The 24968-nt window shown below is 40.0% G+C and overlaps 1 protein-coding gene across 5 annotated transcripts in view; it reads left to right on the forward strand.

Annotated features, from left to right (window-relative positions):
- gria3a (glutamate receptor, ionotropic, AMPA 3a) overlaps nt 1-24968 on the forward strand; it is a 169488-nt gene that overhangs the window by 24445 nt on the left and 120075 nt on the right. For all 5 annotated transcript variants that reach the window (XR_009061388.1, XM_057821752.1, XM_057821753.1 and 2 more), the window contains exon 3: nt 18939-19178. Coding sequence is in view for 4 of the 5 variants with exons in the window: in XM_057821752.1 (XP_057677735.1) it covers nt 18939-19178 (240 nt within the window). In the remaining variant the exon portion in view is untranslated. The remainder of the gene's footprint in view (nt 1-18938; nt 19179-24968) is intronic.

Raw genomic sequence — 24968 nt, forward strand, 5'->3', positions numbered from 1 at the left:
GTGTTTCCAGACTCGAGCAGCATACTACTATTGCTATTGGATGACTTTCTGAGGCCTCTCGCGTATAAGGTCGCAACTGACAGAGAGGGCACACGCACTTTGCTTCTTCCAGTTATTCGTGCAGTTGAACATTTCCCCACCAATTCTGCTTCTTGAACTCGTTGGAAAGCCTCTCGCCAGACAGAATCCAACTCCTCCCCCGAAGCAGCATCAAATTGTGTCAATGCTAACTGCCTGCATCGCTTGGTGATGTTCATTCCAATAATCCCGGGGAGTGAAAGGTCTGCCTCACCTCTGTTATCATCCTGGATGATAAGAAACCCACACTCGGGGATAGTGATACCCATGGCCTGGACATCTAACTCCACATAGCCTATGTACGGCAAGGGCAACTTGTTTGCTGCAGTAAGTTTAAGCCATTTAGCGGTGTAGTATAAATCTTCATTCCCGCCATTGAGATATTTTCTGAAAAAACTTTCTGTCAATGTGCTAACATTGCTTCCTGAGTCGAGTACACACCTCAAAGGAACACCACCGATTTGTATATCAACCTCAGGGCATTTACCAACTGCCCGCTTCAGGAAGTGTTCTTTTGTCAAAGTGTTCTCTGAGCCGACAGACTTTCCCTTCATCGCCCGGCTCATAGCGACGGAGGGATCCCGTTTCCCTGAGTTACCTGGTTGGGTGCTGTAGGAGGTTGGTACCCAGGTGTGCTTTGCACAGGGCATTGTCGTGCCATATGCCCCACCCCTTCACACCGCAAACATATTGGTTGACCATCACTTGTATACCTGGGTTGAAATTTCGGCCGACCACTTCTAGTAACCCCCCCAGTACCCGGATTCGGCATGCTCAGTCCTCGTACTGCATTAGTTAACTCATTGATGGCCCTTCCCTGCTGGGCTATCGTTTTAACTATTTCCTGCAGGGCCGTATTCAAATCATTAGGCATATTGCTGTTCTGGCCCTTATTTTCTAAGGTTGGGTCTCGATGGTCACCAACTAGGTTTCTGTTTCTCGCGACATTAGTGCTTTTTGGGGGGTCCTCGAGAGCCCACACTATGGCTTCATTTCTTATATCAAATAAACTACTGTCCGGTTTCTCTCTAACAAGTCGACGCAATTCACGTCTGAGTGTTGCGTCTCGCACTCCCTCAATAAACTGATCTCTTAAAGCTAGCTGGGGATCAGCTACCACATGAGGCGACTGTTGAAGAGCTGAATTGAGCAGTTGTGAGAGGGCATGAGAGAAATCACGCAAGTCTTCCCCATCAAGTTGTCTACGAGCATAGAACGCATGAAGGAGTTGTGGTGTTGTGCGTTTTTCCCTAAACGCTTCTCTCAAGTATAAGAACAAATCACTAGGTTGTTGTGGTTGTTCTCTCATACAAAATTTGACTTCCTCTAACGCTGAGCCCTTTAACAATGAAAGAATAAAGTCTACTTGTTCCTCTCCTTGAAGACCTCGGTTTCTCATTGCCCGCTCAACTTCCTCAATGAACTCATCAACAGTGTTAACATCTTTCCCAATTTCACCACAAAATGGTACAATGTGTTTTTCCCGGGGAATATACACAATTGACCTCGCAGAAGCATTACCCAAACTAGCAATGCTTGACAATACGGCATCATGTTTTTTACTTAAATCTTGAATTTGTGCCTGTAATTCTGCCACCGGATTACCTCCATCATCAGAATATGTAGAACTGGTGTCGTCTTGATGGATGACTCCTTCCATTGCAGACTGAGCTGGCAGGTCGTCCACTGACATCCTGCGTTATTTTTTTTTAGTTTATTTAATGCAGTGATATGCAACAGTCACAAAAAGTCAATGCTCCTCCGTCCAGCAGCCTCCCGACAACACGTCTCCTTCAGCAACGCCAACCGCAGGTTGCACACCAAGACGTCACGTCCTTGTCGTCGAGCTTTCTGGTCTCAGGATTGGCCAACTTCTCGCCACTGTTGTTGTCTAGTTAACTACAATCTCAGAATTTAGAGGGAATCCCACTTCTGACACCAAAATTGTGTGGCCGGGTGAATTGATTGGACCAACACAAGTAATTTTATTTTTTATGTGGGCTTTATTCCCGACTGCACATCAAGTTAAAATAAATTTGTACAGCATTAATAGGACAAATTGTGAGATTGATTCAACACAAAATAAATAGACAACAACAGTGGCTGGCTGAACAAAAAAACAAATACTTCGTTAGTCACTCACCACTCCACTAGAGATCCCCAAAGCTAACAAAAATAGTGCACATCACTTGAACGATTCACCTACCACACTTCTAATGTGCCGCGCTCGCCCGTACGCACACGACAAGCAACAAACTCTCCCCTCTAAACAGCGTGGAACAAAATAATATTGTTTAGTTTCCCTTTATGGGTAGAAATACAGTTTTTCATGGTTATGCATTGAACACCACTTACGCTGCACCGCCGTTTCAATTATTGCGTAGCGCGGTCATCCTTGGGCGCATGTCGAACACCATCACTGCGCAAACATCATCAAAATAAAACATCCATAACAACAGATCGTTTCTAACACTTAACAGTTCACTGGTTTACCTGTATTACACTGTATTTTGTTTCAACGCGAGGCTTCTCAGTGTACTGATTGACAACTGTCTTCCAGCACCGCTCCTCTCAACTGCGTGTATTCGCGCTTTCTTTCCTTGTTCCACTTCCGCATTAACTCCAAACCCCGCGCTGCCAACTCCTACGTGACCGCGCAATTCTTAAAGCGGCAGCGCAACATTTTGGGCGCAGGCAACTCCCACTAGTTAACATTACGCAGTTCACCCGGTTACATATATGATCTGGAAAAATTATCGGGAATGATTGGAATTGAATAGGGAGCAAAAAAATCTTGGATCGGGAAATATCGGGATCGGAAGATACTCAAAATAATACGATCGGGATCGGATCGGGAGCCAAAAAACATGATCGGAACATCCCTAGTCGTAACCCGGGGACTTCAAAAACTCTGATGGGGGAAAAACATCCATTTTGTTTTCCGCACCCAAAAGTTAGTTGAAAACGGCTAATTCAACCAAAATTTGGTTTCGTTGTCATCAACGGCACTGAAAAGTCATGATCATTGATATTCAGGGATTTTTAGCATCCAGAGTGAGTTCTCCTGATTAAATAAATTGTGGTTAATTTCATACGCGCTAAGCTGTTTCCCCATGCAAATTTATCCCGAATATTAATTCCAACAATTTGCATATTGCTTTTTCAAGTGTCTTCTGTACAGCCTAAGAGCACTTTACCACCCCATTCCTTTGCTTCTTGTTGTAGTGGTCCTTGGGTAATTATATTGCTGTGCATGGAAAGTCGGCGTAGGTGGAGTGTTAGCGGGCTTTTCACTTTGCTGCAGTGAAATAATAAAATGTACTCTCCCCTGCAAGCTTCTAATAGCCACAGGCCATGTCTCTGTGGCGCCGCTGTAGATTTTCTTCTGTCACGTTGCCTGGGTTTGTGAGCCGCTTCTAGTTGTGTTTCTCGGTTAATCCAACAATCATCCGTCGGATAAATGTAAATATATGATGACCCTTCGCTAGCCTGAGAAGCTAATGGCTTTGAGCAATAGCGACTACATGTTAAAAAACACTGTGGTTGATAAGGCACTACAAGACACAAACTTGATGATGTATAAATAAAACAGTTAATGACAATGAATAAATTATAAGGTGGGTCAACGTAAAGTTAAAACCACACATGAATACTTGTTAATTTCATTTTAATAAAAAAAAAATAGGTACTATATATATAAAAATTGATTGAATATTTATGATGCTGTATTGAGGTGAAAACATCAAAGCTTTTCATTAGGGTTGTTCCTATCATGTTTTTTTGCTCCCAATCGTTTTAGCTTGAGTATCTGCCGATCCCGATATTTCCCGATCTGATTGCTTTTTTTTTGCTCCCGATTCAATTCCAATCAGTCCCGATAATTTTTCCCGATCATATACATTTTGGCAATGCATTAAGAAAAAAATGAATAAAACTCGGACGAATATATACATTCAACATACAGTACATAAGTACTGTATTTGTTTATTATGACAATAAATCCTCAAGATGGCATTTACATTATTAACATTCTTTCTGTGAGTGGGATCCACGGATAGAAAGACTTGTAATTCTTAAAGGATAAATGTGATTTTGTATATTGTGACTAAATATTGCCATCTAGTGTATTTGTTGAGCTTTCAGTAAATGATACTGCAGCCATTGAACTTCTGCCCAAATGCATGATGGGAAGTGCAACCATGACTGTGCGTAGGGGCACCAATTGATATAACTTCTCTGCGTTGAGAAAGAACATAGGGTGTTAAGAAAATTATCAACTACTACCTTTCGTCCCCACATTGCCTCCCACTTTGTTTTGAATTGCTGAGAGAGGTATTGTAAGGCTTTAGCTACATAAAAAATGGCTCCAAAGGCTGTCAAAATTCTATCTACTCAATATACGCTGCCTTTTAGCGCTATCTATAGGTAAATGATTTTAACGAGATATTTATAAAACCACACATATAAACCCATTCATATAAAAGCTTGGAGTCTCAACACAAACTCCCATTCAAACTGTAAACTGTTATACAAGAGTCGTGCTTTGAAATTGGATTTTGTCTTCATTGTTACCGTAATTTTCGGACTATAAGCCGCTACTTCTTTCCTTCATTTTGATACCTGTGGCTTGTAGTGAAGTGCGGCTTATTTGTGGATTTATTTGGGTTAATATGTAACACTTCATTTGACAGTGGTGTCATAAGACTGTCATAAGATCGTCATAATTTTCATGACACTATCATAGGCATTAATAAATGCTTGTGACGATGTTATTTAGTATCATCTGGCAAATTATGTCACTAACTCCATTTAAGTCCAGCTTGGATCTTTGACATCCATTCAAAAGGGAAATAATTGGCCGGTTAACACTAAATGACATCTGTTATAAGCGTTTATTAATGCTTTGGACAGTGTCATGTCAAAATTATGATTGTCTAATGACAGTCTTATGTCACCACTGTCAAATAAAGTGTTACCAAATACCATAACTAGCAATTAATGAAAAAACTGGAACAGTAACTAAAGAAATGTTTAGCACAGAATGATTTTTTAATTTTATTTTTTTACTGATAAAGATGATTTTTCACTATTTTTTTGATAATTTACATCTGTAGCACTGCAGTGTATGCTAGGAGGCATGTTGGACAACAACAGTGTTGACAGCAGGTGGCAGCAGAGGTTGCCTGTCTCCCCCAAGGCAGCAGTGATGGCCAAATAAAGTTTCTTGAAGCGTTGAAGCTTTGCAGCCAATTGGTTCAAAGTTTCATGCTGGTTCATTTGGTCTTATGACAGTCGTATGATGCCGCTGTCAAATAAAGTGTTACCGGTTCATATCTTTTGGTGTAAATATCCTATAATACAGTGAAAACCGCTGCGGCTTATAGTCCAGTGCGGCCTATCTATGAACAAATTCTGTTTTTGTGCCAAATTTTGTGGGCGGCGGCTTATAGTCAGGTGCGTCTTATAGTGCGAAAATTAGGGTACTTACAACATGCCTCAAGTTAAACTGTGAAGGTAATTGGGAAAAAAGTGACATTTATCGATTAATCGTTTCATTAATTGGTCGATTAATCGATTATTTTAAAAAAATCGTTGGTTGCAGCCCTAGTTGGTTTAATACTAATGAGCAAGTTTACAGTGTTATTGAAAAGTCAGTGTTAAGGCCACAGATGCTCAAACAAGCAACTCCGTGCTAGGTCAGCAGAAAAAAAAAAATGAGGACAACACCCATTACTTCATTATTTATCCTAGCTTCACGTGTGACCTTCGGGTTTTATATTAATAGAACCCCATCATTTATAAATCTGCCATATAGGGACAGCAGCTGCGCCCTCGCTAACTAATTCTGACAAGGTAGGACAAGTACCGTCTGTCTCTTTCTGCTGCTTCCCCTTTAACATCACTTCCACCCTGATTTCGACTTTGAAAATAACGTGACTGACGTCTTTTTCAGTACATCATAATAGGGATGTCCCGATCCGGGTTTTTGCACTTCCGATCCGATACCGATACTGGCCGATACCGATACCGACCTATCTGAGCATGTGTTAATGTTTAAAGTTATTTAGCCTCCTTACTTAGTTGTCAGACTCATGTTGAAAAAGGTTTTAGTAATCTTGATAACAACTAGCCAGCTGAATTAGGTGAGTTTGAATAACACACAACGGTTGGTCACAAGAAACTGACCTTTTTATTCAGTGACAAACACAAAACATTATAAATAACAAACAGAAATGGCATAGTCAGTCGGTAAAACGTGCAAATCATATTGTAAACGGTCTTAAAAAAGCAAAATACACCAACAACCTCAGTGGGAAATCCCACAAATCCCCCAAGCTATTAGATGCTTTCAATGTTTCGTGCATTAGTTCCAAAAATTGTATAAAAAGCCTCTCAGATTTTAAAAAAAATGACTATTTCAGTATCAAGTTAACATTTTAAAACAATAAATAAAATACTCAAGTCCCCATTCTGTATCAGCAGCTTCAAACTACGTTCAATTCATTTAATTTTGCGAGTCAACTGTTAAAGTTGTTAAAATTGCTCCCGTTATTCCATAATTTCCCTTCTATCTACTTTCGACATGTGTAAGTTTTAAAACGGTTTTGAAGATAGATTTAAGTCATGATTTTGCCGATTTAGGAGTATTTTAGATAAAAAGTTAATTACGTTCGCTTGGAAGGTTCACAACAGCCTACAAGGGAAGTCTCCTGCTTTAAAGGGTATGTCATGCCCTGGGAAAATGTTAATATTCCATCATTTATCCATACACGCATGCCTTTTGTATTCATATCATGCCACTTCGTGTAATTACACACAAGAAAATGAGAGAAATTTGGCTCGATTGTCAAGCTCAAACGACCGGCGCCCGAGATCTGGCAGATTGTGTGCGTGACGTCACGACAAGTGAAGAGAGTGCCACCGGCCACTAGGGGGGCAGCGCCTGTCTGCATCAATGTAATTCCTTCTAGTGAGGGGAGAATTAGGGGTGTTTTGAGCTGTTTATGCTGATGCATTGTGTTCGTCCTGCACATATTGCAGGTTCCCTCATGAAGAAACACCCCTCGTTGTCAATAAAAGAATTCAGAATTGACTGTGAGGGGTGTTTCTTCAACATGAAAAAGGCTCAGTGCTTTAATACTGAATGGCGGCGATGATGGCAGACAATTTCGTCTCTAGTTTCAGCGACGAATCCGACGTAACGAATGTTCATCTTATGGTGATGAGGAGAGTTACGAAGCTTTAATCGGTGTTTTAGGTTACCAATTTGAGCCCAAACAAATGCCAGTGCAGCGTAATGAAACGGTCATTGAGGGGAGTGAAGGAGAAAAGATATCGTCATCGCACACACCATATAATTGTTTGCATTAGTCTAACACATATATAGTCTAACACATACATATGGTACAGGTTTTCATAGGCACCGTCTAACTGTTGGCATTAGTCTAACACACGTAATATAATTAATCAGGAAATAGTATCATTTTCATATTTACGGTAGGACTACACTACTAATATAAAATAAATGGCACACCATAGTTTAATGAGAAGAAATAGAAGAGATACACAATACAGTCTTATCACAAGATTGACGCACAAACTCTGGCAATCAGCTCTCCCAGCAAACTCCAAGGACAAAGCGCTTTGTCCTAAAACAAGTACAACCAGCCCGGACAGCAAAGTTGATAGCGGGCGTCCCAATCCGCGCACGAACCTAAGCCGCCCAAAACCGGCCACAGAGGGGATGACCCAAAAGCAACGCCCAGAAACGCCTTCGACAAGGCCCGCCTCAGCAAAGACTTTAAAAAGACTGGACACTGAGATAAGACAGATTTTTTTCTGCTCGGAAACACGTAGCCTTGTTTTGGATCCAGAATTGTCCCTCCGTCGTCTGTTTTTGCCTTGTTTTTACCATTGTCGACGAATACATTGTCAACCTTTTTTCGGTGAGTGTTCTTCAAGCTTTTGAAACATGGAGTCAGTACAAAGGGTTAAAATAAGAGGACGCGCGAGATTCGGCCTTCCCGGCGGGCGCACGCAGGGCAGCGTCAGCCGAGTGGCACTTGTTTTGGTTGGTGCTGTCCGCGGGTGCATCTGGGCCGGGGGGGGGCGAATTTCAACAGGAGCAATGACACTGATGAAACATCGGCAGCAGATCGTGTGGGAAACACCAATGATTTGTTTTACATTTCTTAATGTTTTCGTTTTAATAAAATTTGTAAAATTTTCAATCAAAAAATAAACTAGTAGCCCGCCATTGTTGATGTCAATAATTACAAAATCCGTCACACCCAAGCGCCAGCAGAGGGCAACAAAACACAACAAAACACACGTAACAAGTGGACATGTCACTGTGCTGTCATATTAATCTGTTTGAGCGGGGCATGTGCGTTAATTGCGTCAAATATTTTAACGTGACTAATTTTAAAAAATTAATTACCGCCCGTTAACGCGATAATTTTGACAGCCCTAATTTACACATAACTAAACTATTGAACTGTTGAAGTATTTGCACACATAACAACAGGGAAGACTCTCGGCTGCACCCTGTTGAATGAGGTGGCTCCCAGTAATCTGATGAGTCCGGATCAAGATCGGTCCCACTTTTTTCATCATCTTCATCGTTTTTTTCAACCTCGAGCTAAGGAGTAACGCAACGTGAACTCCGCAGAACGTGTGTGGAACCTGACGCTGTTGTGGACGTCACCGTTTTTTAATCCTTCTTTGATGATGGTTTCGTTTTCTTTTCAAAACACTCCTCCAGTGTCGTTTGCCTTTTTTTTCCTGATCGTTCTCCACATTTTTCTCAAATTCTCACGCGTCTTCACAAGATCCCACCAACTTCCATTTCCTATTTTTCTTCACTTCCTTTCTTGGCCCGAGATGAGTTCTTACCAAATGCGCTACTGACCTCCAGTGGCCAGTTTTATTGCTTTAAAATGGGTTTTGAGCTTTGTGCATTATATTTTAGATAGATTGGAAACTATAGATGACTCTTGTAAAAAAAAAAAAAAAAAGTATAAATACTAGGGTTGTTCCGATCATGTTTTTTTTGCTCCCGATCCAATCCCGATCGTTTTACTTTGAGTATCTGCCGATCAGAAGTTAAATGGCTACAGAATCATTTACTGAAAGCCCAACAAATACACTAGATGGCAATATTTAGTCACAATATACAAAGTCACATTTATCCTTTAAGAATTACAAGTCTTTCTATCTGTGGATCCCTCTCACAGAAAGAATGTTAATAATGTAAATGCCATCTTGATGATTTATTGTAATAATAAACAAATACAGAACTTATGTACTGTATGTTGAATGTACAGTGCCTTCCAAAAGTATTCGGCCCCCTTGAATCTTGCAACCTTTCGCCACATTTCAGGCTTCAAACATAAAGATATGAAATTTAATTTTTTTGTCAAGAATCAACAACAAGTGGGACATAATCGTGAAGTGGAACAACATTTATTGGATAATTTAAACTTTTTTAACAAATAAAAAACTGAAAAGTGGGGCGTGCAATATTATTCGGCCCCTTTACTTTCAGTGCAGCAAACTCACTCCAGAAGTTCAGTGAGGATCTCTGAATGATCCAATGTTGTCCTAAATGACCGATGATGATAAATAGAATCCACCTGTGTGTAATCAAGTCTCCGTATAAATGCACCTGCTCTGTGATAGTCTCAGGGTTCTGTTTAAAGTGCAGAGAGCATTATGAAAACCAAGGAACACACCAGGCAGGTCCGAGATACTGTTGTGGAGAAGTTTAAAGCCGGATTTGGATACAAAAAGATTTCCCAAGCTTTAAACATCTCAAGGAGCACTGTGCAAGCCATCATATTGAAATGGAAGGAGCATTAGACCACTGCAAATCTACCAAGACCCGGCCGTCCTTCCAAACTTTCTTCTCAAACAAGGAGAAAACTGATCAGAGATGCAGCCAAGAGGCCCACGATCACTCTGGATGAACTGCAGAGATCTACAGCTGAGGTGGGAGAGTCTGTCCATAGGACAACAATCAGTCGTACACTGCACAAATCTGGCCTTTATGGAAGAGTGGCAAGAAGAAAGCCATTTCTCAAAGATATCCATAGAAAGTCTCGTTTAAAGTTTGCCACAAGCCACCTGGGAGACACACCAAACAGGTGGAAGAAGGTGCTCTGGTCAGATGAAACCAAAATTGAACTTTTTGGCCACAATGCAAAACGATATGTTTGGCGTGAAAGCAACACAGCTCATCACCCTGAACACACCATCCCCACTGTCAAACATGGTGGTGGCAGCATCATGGTTTGGGCCTGCTTTTCTTCAGCAGGGACAGGGAAGATGGTTAAAATTGACGGGAAGATGGATGCAGCCAAATACAGGAACATTCTGGAAGAAAACCTGTTGGTATCTGCACAAGACCTGAGACTGGGACGGAGATTTATCTTCCAACAGGACAATGAGCCAAAACATAAAGCCAAATCTACAATGGAACGGTTCAAAAATAAACGTATCCAGGTGTTAGAATGGCCAAGTCAAAGTCCAGACCTGAATCCAATCGAGAATCTGTGGAAAGAGCTGAAGACTGCTGTTCACAAACACTCTCCATCCAACCTCACTGAGCTCGAGCTGTTTTGCAAGGAAGAATGGGCAAGAATGTCAGTCTCTCGATGTGCAAAACTGATAGAAACATACCCTAAGCGACTTGCAGCTGTAATTGGAGCAAAAAGTGGCGCTACAAAGTATTAACGCAAGGGGGCCGAATAATATTGCACCCCCCCACTTTTCAGTTTTTTATTTGTTAAAAAAGTTTAAATTATCCAATAAATTTTGTTCCACTTCACGATTGTGTCCCACTTGTTGTTGATTCTTGACAAAAAATTAAAATTTTATATCTTTATGTTTGAAGCCTGAAATGTGGTGAAAGGTTCAAGGGGGCCGAATACTTTTGCAAGGCACTGTATATTAAAAAAAGGCATGTCTGATATTTTTTTGGCCGATTCCGATACTTTGAAAATGAAGTGATCGGACCCACATCTCTAATAAATTCGTTTTTGGGACACTGAAGCAATTAAAAATAGAATGTATTTATACGTTTTTGGGAGCAAATGAGTTAATACAGTTTTGCTAACCTTTACATGAACAAGCTACTGTTTGTTGTCCATTACAATGCTGTAAATTTCCATTTTCACAATGAGTTGTTTTTGTCACTTTTCGGTGCAAAATGGCATGCCATCACACCTAAATTCTCTCACCTCACCTCCCTAACACTTTCACGTCTCCTGTTATCCATACAGAAGGATGTGATTCCCTGCTATGCTGCATTTTTTCGCCCCTCCGCATTCTTGTGCAGCTAAACGTCAACTCAGTTTGAGCTTCCCTTACACAATAGGTTCACAGCAACATAATAGAGGTAAGGTTATGATTCACCGGCATCGGAGAGCCGTGAGGCTGCTTTGCCAAAGAGTGTCTGAAAGATGAGAGGCAGACACGTAGACGCTACTTCTTCCTGTTATATTTTATCAAGCGACAGGACCTGTAACAAAGAAGGCGCGGATGAGGAGGGAAGGACGCCAAAGCACGTTAGGTTACCTTCACCCTTCCTCCATTCAGCAGACAGTTCACTTGCGTATTAAGAAATCCAATTCAAGAGCAAACAAAATGTATTTCTTTGAAACCTTTCATCATTCGGAGGACGAATTTTCATTTGCGACGCCGACCTGGCAGTGGAAAAAAATAAAAAATAAATAAACAGGCAAAAAAAAACAGCTGTTACATAATGCATTACATTACATCACTGCGAATAGATGGAAAAACGGGTTTAAAGCAAGTGCAGCAGTCATGTCAAAACATAGGGGAAATTAAAAGGAAACCAAAAATACAACCCCTAGCAAAATGTATGGACGAGCACTTACTCAGACATTTTATCATGTAAAACAAACTCGGATAAAAAGCTTGAAAAAATAATGAATTAGTTCAAAAGTGCAACTCTTTAGCATTCAGAAACACTAAAAGAAATTAATAGAAAACATTGTGGTGGTCAGTTAATTTTACCTTTATAGAGCAAGTGCAGGGGAAAAAAATATATACATAGAATCACTCCATTCTGAGGACAAAAATATGGAATCCTGAGAAACAACCAAAGAAATAACAATCAAAACACTCTCTAGTATTTAGTAGCACCACCTCTGGCTTTTATGACAGCTTGCAGTCTCTGAGGCATGGACCTGATGAGTATTCTTCATCAATTTGGTGCCAACTCTCTTTGATTGCAGTTGCCAGATCATCCTTGCAGGTCAGAGCCTTATTGTGAACCTTTTTTTTTTCAATTTCCACCACAGGTTTTCAATAGGGTTGAGATCTGGGCTATTTGCAGGCCATGACACTGACCGGATGAGTCTTTCTCCAAGGAATGTTTTAACAGTTTTAGCTCTGTGGCATGATGCATTGTCCTATTGGAAAATGACAAACATATTTTCAATTAAAGGGATAAGAAAGCTGTCTAAAATTTCACTGTAAACTTGTGCATTTATTGAAGATTTAACCACAGCAATTTCCCCAGTGCCTTTGCCTGACATGCATTAACGGCGGAAAAAGATTAGTTAGATTACCCCGTTACTGAAAAAATAACGCTGTTACGTAATGGCATTATTTATAACGGCGTTACTCCCAACACTGATTATTATACATGACGAATAGTTGGGGGTGCTGCTGGCTCCGGTGGCCCAAGCCCTTGCTCGTTGGGGCAAGGGCAGCTGGTTGGGGGGCCCCCTATTGGTTGGGGGCCTGAGGTGATCGCCTACTTTGCCTGAATAGTAGATCCGCCTATGTGCATGACGTCTATGGTGGTGGAGTAAAAAGTACAGATACCTGCTGTAAAATGAAGTGAAGTGATAAGTACCACTTCATATCTGTACTCAAGTAAAGTACAGATACTTCGTTACATTCCACCACTGTGGTGGAACATGCGTGGAGTAAAATTTTGAATTAACACTAAAAAGTCCATATAGTACCTTTAACAAATGAAAGTGGGAGGATTTTAAGAGTAATGAGGGCTGCTCTTATTACTATTAATGCCATCTATAAAACCTGCGTTAGTATTCTGGGCTGCAGTACAAAAAGGAAAAAAAAATCTCCGTTAGGTGATAAAACAAATGACGCAAATGTTCTTTGTAGACTCTACCTCCTCGTTGTATTGTTCCCTCAGGAGAAAACCTGCCTATACAAAAACTTAAGTACCATGTCCAATTGGAAGATTTGTGGCCCAATTGCTGCTTTATGGATTGATTTAATTCTCCTTTTGGAACACGACCTGAATTTCAAGTGCTGTTACATCCATTCAAAAATTGTCGGACTGAAATTAAATCAAACATTTGTGATTAAATCGTTGAGTGTGCGAGTAAACCTGATATAAGTCACGTCCACCATTCGGTTCTGATGGCTGGAGCGGGTTCCTTTGGAGGAGGATTGCACCGCGCATAAATCACGGACACTACAGTACAGCACATCTTAGGCTTGCGCATTTGCATGCTCATGTTTCAGTGGGGGAATGATTGCCTCATTATTTTAGCGGATGCAATGCAACAAGCCCAAGGACGAGTGGAGGGCACGGGGCCGCAACACAGCTTGGTTCAAGTGGAGCCGATGACCCACCAGTATTCCAGTGGAGAAAAAAAAAAATATTCTTTGCTTTTAATCTATGAATTTTCTATTGTCACTATTTTGTTTTAATATAATCTCCACAAATTATTAAAATTGTTATAATTCGTGGTAACGCTCTAGAATGGTTTAAGTCGTGCCTGGAACATAGCACCTTCTCGGTAATGATTGGATTGTCTTGCGGGGTGCCACAAGGCTCTATTTCAGGGCCTGTTCTGTTTGCACTTATTTACTACCTTTAGGAACAATTATAAAAAAATAGATAACATATCGTATTGGCCCGAATATAAGACGGCCCTGATTATAAGATTACCCCCTCTTATATTTCAAATATTTTCAAAACCAAAGCCGCTAGCAACCTAAAACCAAAACGCACACCTCCCTTAGGCATATATGAGTCTCCATGAGTAGCGACATCAAAAAATTCAAAGTTGATCCCTAGTAAAATCCCGATTTAATAAATTTTTTAAAATTGTTTTTTGCCCAAAATAGCAACTTATTTTTTTTAATGTAGTGCAAGTTTTCAACAGCTAATAAATCACTCAATTTTCACATCAGAAACTTAATACCGTATTGGCCCGAATATAAGACTGCCCTGATTATAAGACGACCCCCTCTTTTTCAAGACTCAAATTTTTTTAAAAAAACAATTTTTGAACACCAAATTAATTTTTATACAGAAAATAAATACAGTACATCTGAAACAATTGATTATAATAATATATCTGAGAGAAAAAGCATGTTTATTTTGCCTCATTCAAATCTTAATATCTGAACATTTAAATATGTAAACTAAAATGCAATCACATTCGTAAATGAATGGCTTCTGGTTTTTGAAATGTAAATAAACCAATCTATTGTGATAAAACAACAAAATTGCAATAACTGCATTAACCATCAAAGTGAAGTCTAACTGTAAATGTAGCCTTGAAACAAATTTGAATAAGGAAAAACTTTGCAATAAAATAATTCAAACTGGTTAAACTTGAGAGTAGCTGAGATCTGTCATGACAGAACATCGCTTCAATTATATCTGGCGCCATCTAGCGTCGTGAATGAGTATAACATCTAGACCGCGAATATAAGACGACCCCCACTTTTTCAGTCTTATGTCAATGCAAAAAAAAAAACACCGTCTTATACTCGGGCCAATACGGTAATACAGTGGTATGAAAAAGTATCTGAACCTTTTGGAATTTCTCACATGTCTGCATAAAATCATCAAATGTGATCTGATCTTTGTCAAAATCACACAGATGAAAAAAACTATGCTTAAACTAAAACCACCCAAACATTTATAGGTTTTCATATTTTAATGAGGATAGTATTAAAAAATAACAGAAGGGGGGGGGGGGAGATAAGTAAGTGAACCATCACATTTAATATTTTGTGCCCCCCCCCCTTTGGCAGCAATAACTTCAACCAGATGTGTCCTGTAGCTGAAAATCAGTCTGGCACATCGATCAGGACAAATCTTGGCCCATTCTTCTCTACAAAACTGCTGTAGTTCAGTCAGATTCCTGGGATGTCTGGTATGAACCGTTGTCTTTAGGTCATGCCACAGCATCTCAATGGGGTTTAAGTCTGGACTTTGACTTGGCCACTCCGGAACGTGTATTTTGTTCTTCTGAAACCATTCTGAAGTTGATTTACTTCTGTGTTTTGGATCATTGTCTTGTTGTAGCATCCATTTTCTTTCCAGCTTTAACTGTTTGACAGACTGCCTCAGGTTTTCCTGATAAACATTTGAATTCATTCTTCCATTAATGATTGCAAGTTGTCCAGGCCCTGAGGCAGCGAACAGCCCCAAATCATGATGCTCCCTCCACCTTGCTTCATGGTGGGGATGAGGTGTTGATGTTGGTGAGCTGTTCCATTTTTCCTCCACACATGACGTTGTGTGTTACTCCCAAACACTTCAACTTTAGTTTCATCAGTCCACAAAATATTTTGCCAAAACGTCTCTGGAGTGTCCAAGTGCGTTTTTGAGAACATTAAACGAGCAACAATGTTTTTTTAAGACAACAGTGGCTTCCTCCCATGAATACGATTCTTGGCCATAGTTTTACATATAGTTGATGTGTGCACAGAGTTATTGGAAAGTGCAGTGATTTCTGTAAGTCTTTAGCATACACTGTAGGGTTCTTCTTTAACCTCTTTGAGTATTCTGTGCTGAACTCTTGGCGTCATCTTTGATGGACGGCCACTCCTCGGGAGAGAAGCAACAGTGCCAAACTCTCTCCATTTGTAGTCAACTTCTCTGACTGTCGATTGATGACATAGGCGGAGTTTGACTTTTGAGGCAGGGGGCGCACAACATGTTGATGACCCCGAAACGCAGTGTGAGCAATAGAATTAATTTCCAAGAATATTTATAATAATAAGTCGACAATGAGCATTTTTTTTGTTTCCAAGCATTCTTTAGAGGAATTTTAAATCAAGCTGCTTAGGCAATACTTTTCGCCAAAATCGTCATCCGTGGAATATGGTACGCCCGCCGGTGTTTTGCCAATGTAGTTACCCCAGTCAAAAATTGTATCCCCTGGGCGGAGCCATATGGAGGTAGATTTGTGTTTTTATTATTCAATCCAAAAAAAAGTTGCTTCAATCAAAATATGTATTTTCAACCAAAAAAAAAAAAAGTCGCTTCAATTAAAAAAAAAATGTGTTTGAATGCAAAAATACATTTGAAACTCAAAAAAATGCGTGTTAAAGCTATTTTTCTTGATTAAAAAAAAAAATATTTTTTTTTTGTTTGAAGTAATGTTGATTTGTGTTTTGGCCACATTTTGGCTAGGACATTTTTGTCTTTATTATTCAATCAAAAAATAAGTTCCTTCAAAAAAAAATATATTTTCAAAAAAAAAAAAAAAAATTACTTCAATCAAAAAAAAAGAAAATTTTCAATCATGGAAAACGTTTTTGAATGCGAAAAAATATTTGAGATTGAAAAATTTGCATTTTTCACCCAAAAAGTTTTCTTTGAAGCAATCGTTTTTGTGTTTGGGCCATGTTAAGGGTAGGACATTTGTGTCTAAATCATTTAATCCCCCCCAAAAAGTTGCTTCAATCAAAAACAATATTTTCAATCAAAGAAAAAAATCATTTGGAAAAAAAAAAATTGCCATCCCTTATTTTTTTTTCTTCTTATTTTTGAAAATTATATGCAAAGCAAATGACCATCTTAGTTGCTAGTCACATGATCTGTTTTTTTGTTCATTTCATTCATTTTTGTTGCAGTTTTATTGCTTTACAACTTATATATATTTAATATATATACATGAAAGTCAATTACATGCAATGACACTTTACGGCCACCAGGGGGGCCTGGCCCCCCCCCTTTAAATCAGCTTATGATTGATGAACATCCAGACTTTTAAGATGGTTTTGTATACTTTCCCAGTTTTATACAAATTAACAATCCTTGATCGCTGGTCTTCAGACAGCTCTTCTGACCGAGCCATGATGCCCATCAGACAATGCTTCTAATCAATATATTTCTTACCAGGTGTGTGTTTTATAGTGGGCAGGGCAGCTTTCAACCACTCATCAGTGATTGGACATACACCTGACTGAGATTGTTTGGTAAAAATTGGTTTCAATTGCTCTTTAAGTGTCCTTAAGTATCGGGTTCACTTACTAATTTTTCCCCCTTCTGTCATTGTTTGCATGCTATCCTCATTCAAATATGAAAACCTATAAATGTTTAGGTGGTTATTAGGGTCGTTCTGATCATGTTTTTTTGCTCCCGATCAGATCCCGATCGTTTTAGTTTGAGTATCTGCCGATCCCGATATTTCCCGATCCGATTGCTGTTTTTTTGCTCCCGATTCAATTCCAATCATTCCCGATAATTTTTCCCGATCATATACATTTTGGCAATGCATTCAGAAAAAAATGAATAAAACTTGGACAAATATATACATTCAACATACAGTACATAAGTACTGTATTTGTTTATCATGACAATAAATCCTCAAGATGGCATTTACATTATTAACATTCTTTATGTGAGAGGGATCCATGGATAGAAAGACTTGTAATTCTTAAAGGATAAATATGACTTTGTATATTGTGACTAAATATTGCCATCTAGTGTATTTGTTGAGCTTTCAGTAAATGATACTGTAGTCATTTAACTGTTCTGCCCAAATGGATGATGGGAAGTGTAACCATGACTGTGCAAAGTGGCACCAATTGATATATCTTCTCTGAGTTGGGAAATAACATAGGGTGTTAAGAAAAAGATCAACTACCACCTTTCTTCCCCACATTGCTTCCCACGATATTTATAATTGTTGAGAGAGGGATTGTAAGGCTTTAGCCAATTAAAAAAAGGCTCTAAAGGCTGTCAAAATTCACACTACTCATTTTACGCTGCCTTTTAGTTCTATATATAGGAAAAACGGCGACATTATAGATTGAACGCGACATTGCGTGAGTGGGTCGTGGAGCGCATGCGTTGATTACTTAATGTGATTAATTTTAAAAAATTAATTACCGCCGTTAACGCAATAAATTTGATAGCCCTACTTTAAGCCAAAACTACTCTGGATGAGTGTAAGACATTTTGTCTGTAACGTTAAATACAATTAGAAAATGATTTAAACACAAAAATATATACAGTGGGGAGAACAATGGGAAAACCCATTGGCAGTTTATCAAATACTTGTTCTCCCCACTGTATATTAAAAAAAGGCATGTTCGATATTTTTTTGCCGATTCCGATACTTTGAAAATGACGTGATCGGACCCGATCGTCTTTAGTGGTTATAGTGAAAGCAGACAGTTTTTTCATTTGTGTGATTTTCACAAAGATAGATCACATTTGATGGTGATTTTATGCAGAAATGTGAGAAATTCCAAATGGTTCAGATACATTTTCATTCCACTGTATAATACTTTCCTGCCTTTTGTTTATTATGAACTATATGGTTGTTGTAAAACACTTTGTGGACATTTCGGATTTTTGTAAAGGGGTATAGAAATAAATTTGATTTGAATCATTGATGCTCAAATAAGCGGATTAATCAATTATCAGAATAGTTGTGGATTGATTTATTAATCAATTATTAGTTGTAGCCCGAATATCTAATAAGGGCTTTACTGTAAATCTTAATGTATTTTTTTTCCTCCCACCTCTGCGGAAAGCTACGTTTCACCTATCTTTGTGTTGCTCCAGTGACATTTTTCTGTTTGTGTGTGTCACCGTCCAGTCTGCTCTCAGTTCTCCCGAGGAGTCTACGCCATCTTTGGCTTTTACGACAGGAAGTCCATGAACACGCTGACCTCATTCTGCGGGGCGCTGCACACCTCCTTCATTACGCCCAGCTTCCCCATCGACGTGGACGCACAGTTTGTCATCCAGATGAGGCCCGGCTTGCGAGGCGCCGTTCTCAGTCTCCTGGACCATTACAAGTGGGAGAAGTTTGTCTACCTTTACGACACCGATAGAGGTAAGAGCTTCTTTCCGAGCGCATCTGCGCTTAATTACGACATCCTCAATCATCGGCTCGATTTCAATCTATGCCTTTAATGAGCCTAAATTGCTGCGACGGAACGTGTCTTCTGAGTAGCGTTCCATTGAATCCCGCGAAGTGAGTCACTCGCAGGTGCGGACGTCTCATCTTCACCACTCTCTGATTATCATTAAGCTTTTTGTCATTTAGATTCAGCTGATTGGATTACAGCAAGATGTAATGTCGGATATTGTAACTTGTGCGTGTGCTGCATAGCTTCCTCTTCACGTCATGTAGGACAATTATTTCAAGACTTTTGTGTAGTCTTTGAAAGGTTAGCATAGGAAGAGGCTGACCTGGCTTCAACTGTCCCAGCAGTTCTGAGGGTGCGTTATTGATACTTTTCTGGGTGTTGGATCCTTCAGAGAAACCCTAATACAGTGGGGCAAATAAGTATTTAGTCAACCACCAATTGTGCAAGTTCTACTTGAAAAGATTAGAGAGGCCTGTAATTGTCAACATGGGTAAACCTCAACCATGAGAGACAGAATGTGGGGGAAGAAAACAGAAAATCACACTGTTTGATTTTTAAAGAATTTATTTGCAAATCATGGTGGAAAATAAATATTTGGTCACCTACAAACAAGCAAAATTTCTGGCTTTCAAAGAGGTCTAACTTCTTCTACTAGGTCTAACGAGGCTCCACTCGTTACCTGTATTAATGGCACCTGTTTTAACTCATTATCAGTATAAAAGACACCTGTCCACAATCTCAGTCAGTCACACTCCAAACTCTGCTATGGCCAAGACCAAAGAGCTGTCGAAGGACACCAGAGACAAAATTGTAGACCTGCACCAGGCTCGGAAGACTGAATCTGCAATAGGTAAAACGCTTGGTGTAAAGAAATCAACTGTGGGAGCAATTAGAGAAAAAATGGAAGACATATAAAACCACTGATAGTCTCCCTCGAGCTGGGGCTCCGTGCAAGATCTCACACCATGGCGTCAAAATGATAACAAGAACGGTGAGCAAAAATCCCAGAACTACACGGGGGGACCTAGTGAATGACCTATAGAGAGCTGGGACCACAGTAACAAAAGCTACTATCAGTAACACAATGCGCCGCCAGGGACTCAAATCCTGCACTGCCAGACGTGTCCCCCTGCTGAAGAAAGTACACGTCCAAGCTCGTCTGCGGTTCGCTAGAGAGCATTTGGATTATCCAGAAGACGACTGGGAGAATGTGTTATGGTCAGATGAAAGCAAAATAGAACATTTTGGTAGAAACACAGGTTCTCGTGTTTGGAGGAGAAAGAATAATGAATTGCATCCGAAGAACACAATACCCACTGTGAAGCGTCGTGGTGCAAACATCATGCTTTGGGGCTGTTTTTCTGCAAAGGGACCAGGATGACTGATCTGTGTAAAGGAAAGAATGAATGAGGCCATGTATCGAGAGATTTTGAGTGAAAATCTCCTTCCATCAGCAAGGGCATTGAAGATGAGACGTGGCTGGGTCTTTCAGCATGACAATGATCCCAAACACACAGCCAGGGCAACAAAGGAGTGGCTTCGTAAGAAGCATTTCAAGGTCCTGGAGTGGCCTAGCCAGTCTCCAGATCTCAACCCTATAGAAAATCTGTGGAGGCAGCTGAAAGTCCGTGTTGCACAACGACAGCCCCAAAACATCACTGCTCTAGAGGAGATCTGCATGGAGGAATGGGCCAAAATACAAAGCAACAGTGTATGAAAAGCTTGTGAAGAGTTACAGAAAACGTTTGGCCTACATTTTATTTTCAGCTAGCTGTTAATTAATTAATTAATTAATTATTTCACGAAATCTCAGTGAGTAAATTCGACTGGAAGCACTGTAGCAGTAGCAAAATTAGTGGGGAAAATTAGTGGAGTGTTCCCCACCTCCACAACATTGACGGCTTTTTACATTACTTACACTGGCTGCTGCTGGCGGGGAAAAAAATTCTGATATCCCTGGTCTTTGAAGGGGGCAGGGGAGGCGGCATGTTGTATTTCAGTCCGGCTGTGAATGGGTGTGTGGGGGTGGGGGGGTTCAAATCATCAGCCAATCAAACGTGCGTATCAGGTGAAAAATGGACGGGCACATTCAACAAGTGAAAAAGGGTCAGTGTAAGTGAACATAATGAAAGTACTGAAATTGATTTAATAATGGTAGGATCAATTCTATCCTTACAACATATATATAGGAAGACAATCTAAATCACCTATATAACTGAAGTCATTATATAATGCAAATAAGGTTGCTTAAAAGTTGGTGGGGATAATGTGAGCATCCTGAAAAGTTGCTAGTGTTATGTCCCTACTGTCCCTATGCAAACCTACGCCCTTGTGTCAAAGCACCAGTCAGCTATCAATCCACAAAGTGACTGATGTTTCACTTTTAGTACTACGAATCCCTGAAAGTCAATAATCGTGTTTCACTGCTATTGACGGCGAAAGACCTCCGATCCATTTTGACTGCGATCGCCACGGGCTCTAAATCAGATTTAACAAGCAATAATTGAATATCCTTCCTCCCGATAATTGCCGTGTCACCGTGTTCACACGTCGCAGATATTTTTAAACCGCCACGCAGCATTTCTAGGACAAGAGCACTCCGTTATCCGTGACTTCCCCCGCCTCTCGTTACATATTTCCCGTTTCGAGTGGGCGTCGAATCATCATCTCACTTACCAAATCGACTCTCAGACTATTGAGTGTCATCGGCGGAACGGCAGAAACGCTTTTCCCTAAAACCATTTTCTTCCCACGTAACCGTTCGAAACTGAGTCACGTTTGAACTCATCGGTGAGACGGTCTCCGATTCGGGCGGGCGGAGGCGCTCGCTCGACGGAGCCGGTCGACACCTTTCGATAATTAGGCCGCCGGTGGGACGCTGACAAAATGATTAAGGAGCGCGCCAGCTCCCCTGAGCGGCCCTCGTCGCTCCTCCAGATCGTGCCACTTTGTCGGCCTGCCGTCTTTGACGGTCCGCAGCCAGACGCAGTGTAAACACCGCAGCTTAGGATGGATTCCCACATGCCGCACAGCTTGTGTTTACTGAGAGAAGCACGTTAGCCATCCTATTTTGGCTGCCTCCTCCCTGTTGGGCCTTTGCGGCAACGCGATCACCACTCATTCACTTGGCAGATTCGGTTTCATCAAAGACAGAGGGAGGGAGGGGTTGCATCTCATCAGAAGGATGAACAGGCGGCTGCCTCGTTTTCTGAGCACAAGTATTGAGACTAAGGCTGCCACGTGATATTAGTTTGATAGTCCACTCCATAGATTTCATAATGTATTGACGGGGCGCGGGGCCAATAACTAGTGGGCCTTCATTGTTGGTGAGGCCATCAAAGCTGGCCGAGTGGAATCACAGACAAAGAGCTTTTTTTGTTGAAAATTCTTGTGAATAAATGCTTAAATCTCAGAATTCTTTATAGATATGAACTTAAAACCGTCTCAATTCTTGGTTAAAAGCAAAAAAAACATGCAGTTAGTGTTTATTTTACGTAAATATGATGTCGAAGTACAATGCTAGTCTGTTAGTGAATGTAGCTAACGGCCGCCTGATGTAAACAGAGCTTTTCCAAAAATTCTTGTGAAAAAAATGCTTAAATCCCTGAATTCTTTATAGATATGGATGTAAAACAGTCTCAATTCATGGTTAAAAGATTTTTAAAAAGTGCAGTTAGCATTTATTTTACGTAAATATGTTGAAGTACAATGCTAGTCTGTTAGTGAATGTAAGTAATAGCTGCCTGGTGTAAACAAAGCATTTTTCGTTGAAAATTATTGTGAATACATGCTTAAATCCTCAAATTCTTTATTGATATGGACTTAAAACAGTCTGGATTCTTGGTTAAAAGCAAAAAAAAACATGCACTGAGCATTTATTTTACGTAAATATGACGAAGTACAATGCTAGTCTGTTAGTGAATGTAGCTAGCAGCCGACTGATGTAAAAAGAGCTTTTCCGGTGAAAATTCTTGTGAATAAATGCTTAAATCCCCGAATTCTTAATAGATATGGAAGTAAAACAGTCTCGATTCTTGGTTAAAAGCAAAAAAAAAAAAGTGTGCTGAGCATTTATTTTACGTTAATATGTCGAGGTACAATGCTAGTCTGTTAGTGAATGTAGCTAGCGGCCGCCATATGTAAACAGAGCTTTTCCGGTGAAAATTCTTGTGAATAAATGCTTAAATCCCTGAATTCTTTATAGATATGGATGTAGAAAAATTTTGGGCAACATCGGCTGTAAACCCTGCGTCACCTTACATGGGGATTTACCAGGATATGTGTATAAAAGGGACTTTTGTAGCGTTTCAGTTTGGTCAATTTTAGCGACGCCGGTGGACATAAGCGGTAGTGTTTTGCTTTAAGGAATATTGCGTTTCCCATGACCTTAATTTCAAACATTCGTGTTACAATTATAGATTTATTCTTCATATATGAACTCATAATTCAAAGTGTCTAATTTTGATGGTGATGTTGACAGTTTAAAAAATACATAAGCAAATCTATTAAGATGCAAGGTTGGAGCTTTATTTTGGCTTAAAACCAAACCGCTAATTACGACTCCAAATGAAGTTTAATTTGCAGTAAATCATGTTAGCATGAACAAACCTGGCAAGGTCCCACTCCAGTGGCCAGCTGGTGAAGACCAGATGTTGCACGGTTCAAGTCTTTTTTTTTTTTTTTTGCCCGCAGGCTGTTAAACGAGGACATTTTCAATGATGACGTCACTCTGCAGCAAATAAACGTGCAACGCTTCTCTAGTCTTTTTACGACTGGCTGTCTGACATTCCTTTTGTCTCCCGAACAATAAATTGTTGCGGTGACAAGCGGGCGAAAAACGACGCTCGTTATTTCCGATTCATAGTCTGCGTGTCACTTCTTTTTAGATCAGCTGTGGACTGCTGTCACACGGAGACGCCGCTAACATTAGCGTGCATTTGATATACTTTCTGAACTATGAATTTGTAAATAAATGGTGATGCCTTGAAAAATCCAATTTTACAGTCACACTTTTTGATTTTGTAAGTCAGGCCATGCGGTGTTACAAATTCCCCTTGACTACAGTGACGGCGATAGACGTCCAATACAATTTCACGACCTAATCGTAAAGAAACGTAGTCCTGCATCAGAGACGCACTTCAGTTTCAAAAGCCTCTTTTTTCCTCTTCAAGGACTCTTTTGTGGAACATCAACAAAGAAGGGTAAAGAGAGAACAAAACTGTGATATCGTAGCCAAATGCTTTTCAAGTGGTCCCCGAAACAAAGAGATGCTAATGAGAAATCTACTTTAACATCAAAATCCACAAGGTCACGCACATGAATACGTAACCAAACAACTCTTACAATAACATGGGGATGTTTCCTCATATTCGGTAAATGATGTGCCCTTCTGCTTTTTTATCAGGTTTTTATTATCATTTTTGGATTCAATGTGTGGCAAACACATCGTTTAATCGCTACAAGCCACACAGTGAAATTGTTTGGATGTCGACCGCCGTCAACGGCAGTGAAACATGATCACTCAATGCCAGCTTTTGCAGTTGAAATGGATTTCATGTCTACAGTGGTATGAAAAAGTATCTTAACCTTTTGGAATTTCTCACATTTCTGAATAAAATCACCATCAAACGTGATCTTTGTCAAAATCACACAGATGAAAAAAACAGTCTGCGTTATCTAAAACCACACAAACATTTATAGGTTTTCATATTTTAACGAGGATAGCATGCAAACAATGACAGAAGGATGAAAAA

This window comes from Corythoichthys intestinalis, chromosome 18 (genome assembly GCF_030265065.1).
Source record: "Corythoichthys intestinalis isolate RoL2023-P3 chromosome 18, ASM3026506v1, whole genome shotgun sequence".
Classification (NCBI taxonomy): Eukaryota; Metazoa; Chordata; class Actinopteri; order Syngnathiformes; family Syngnathidae; genus Corythoichthys; species Corythoichthys intestinalis.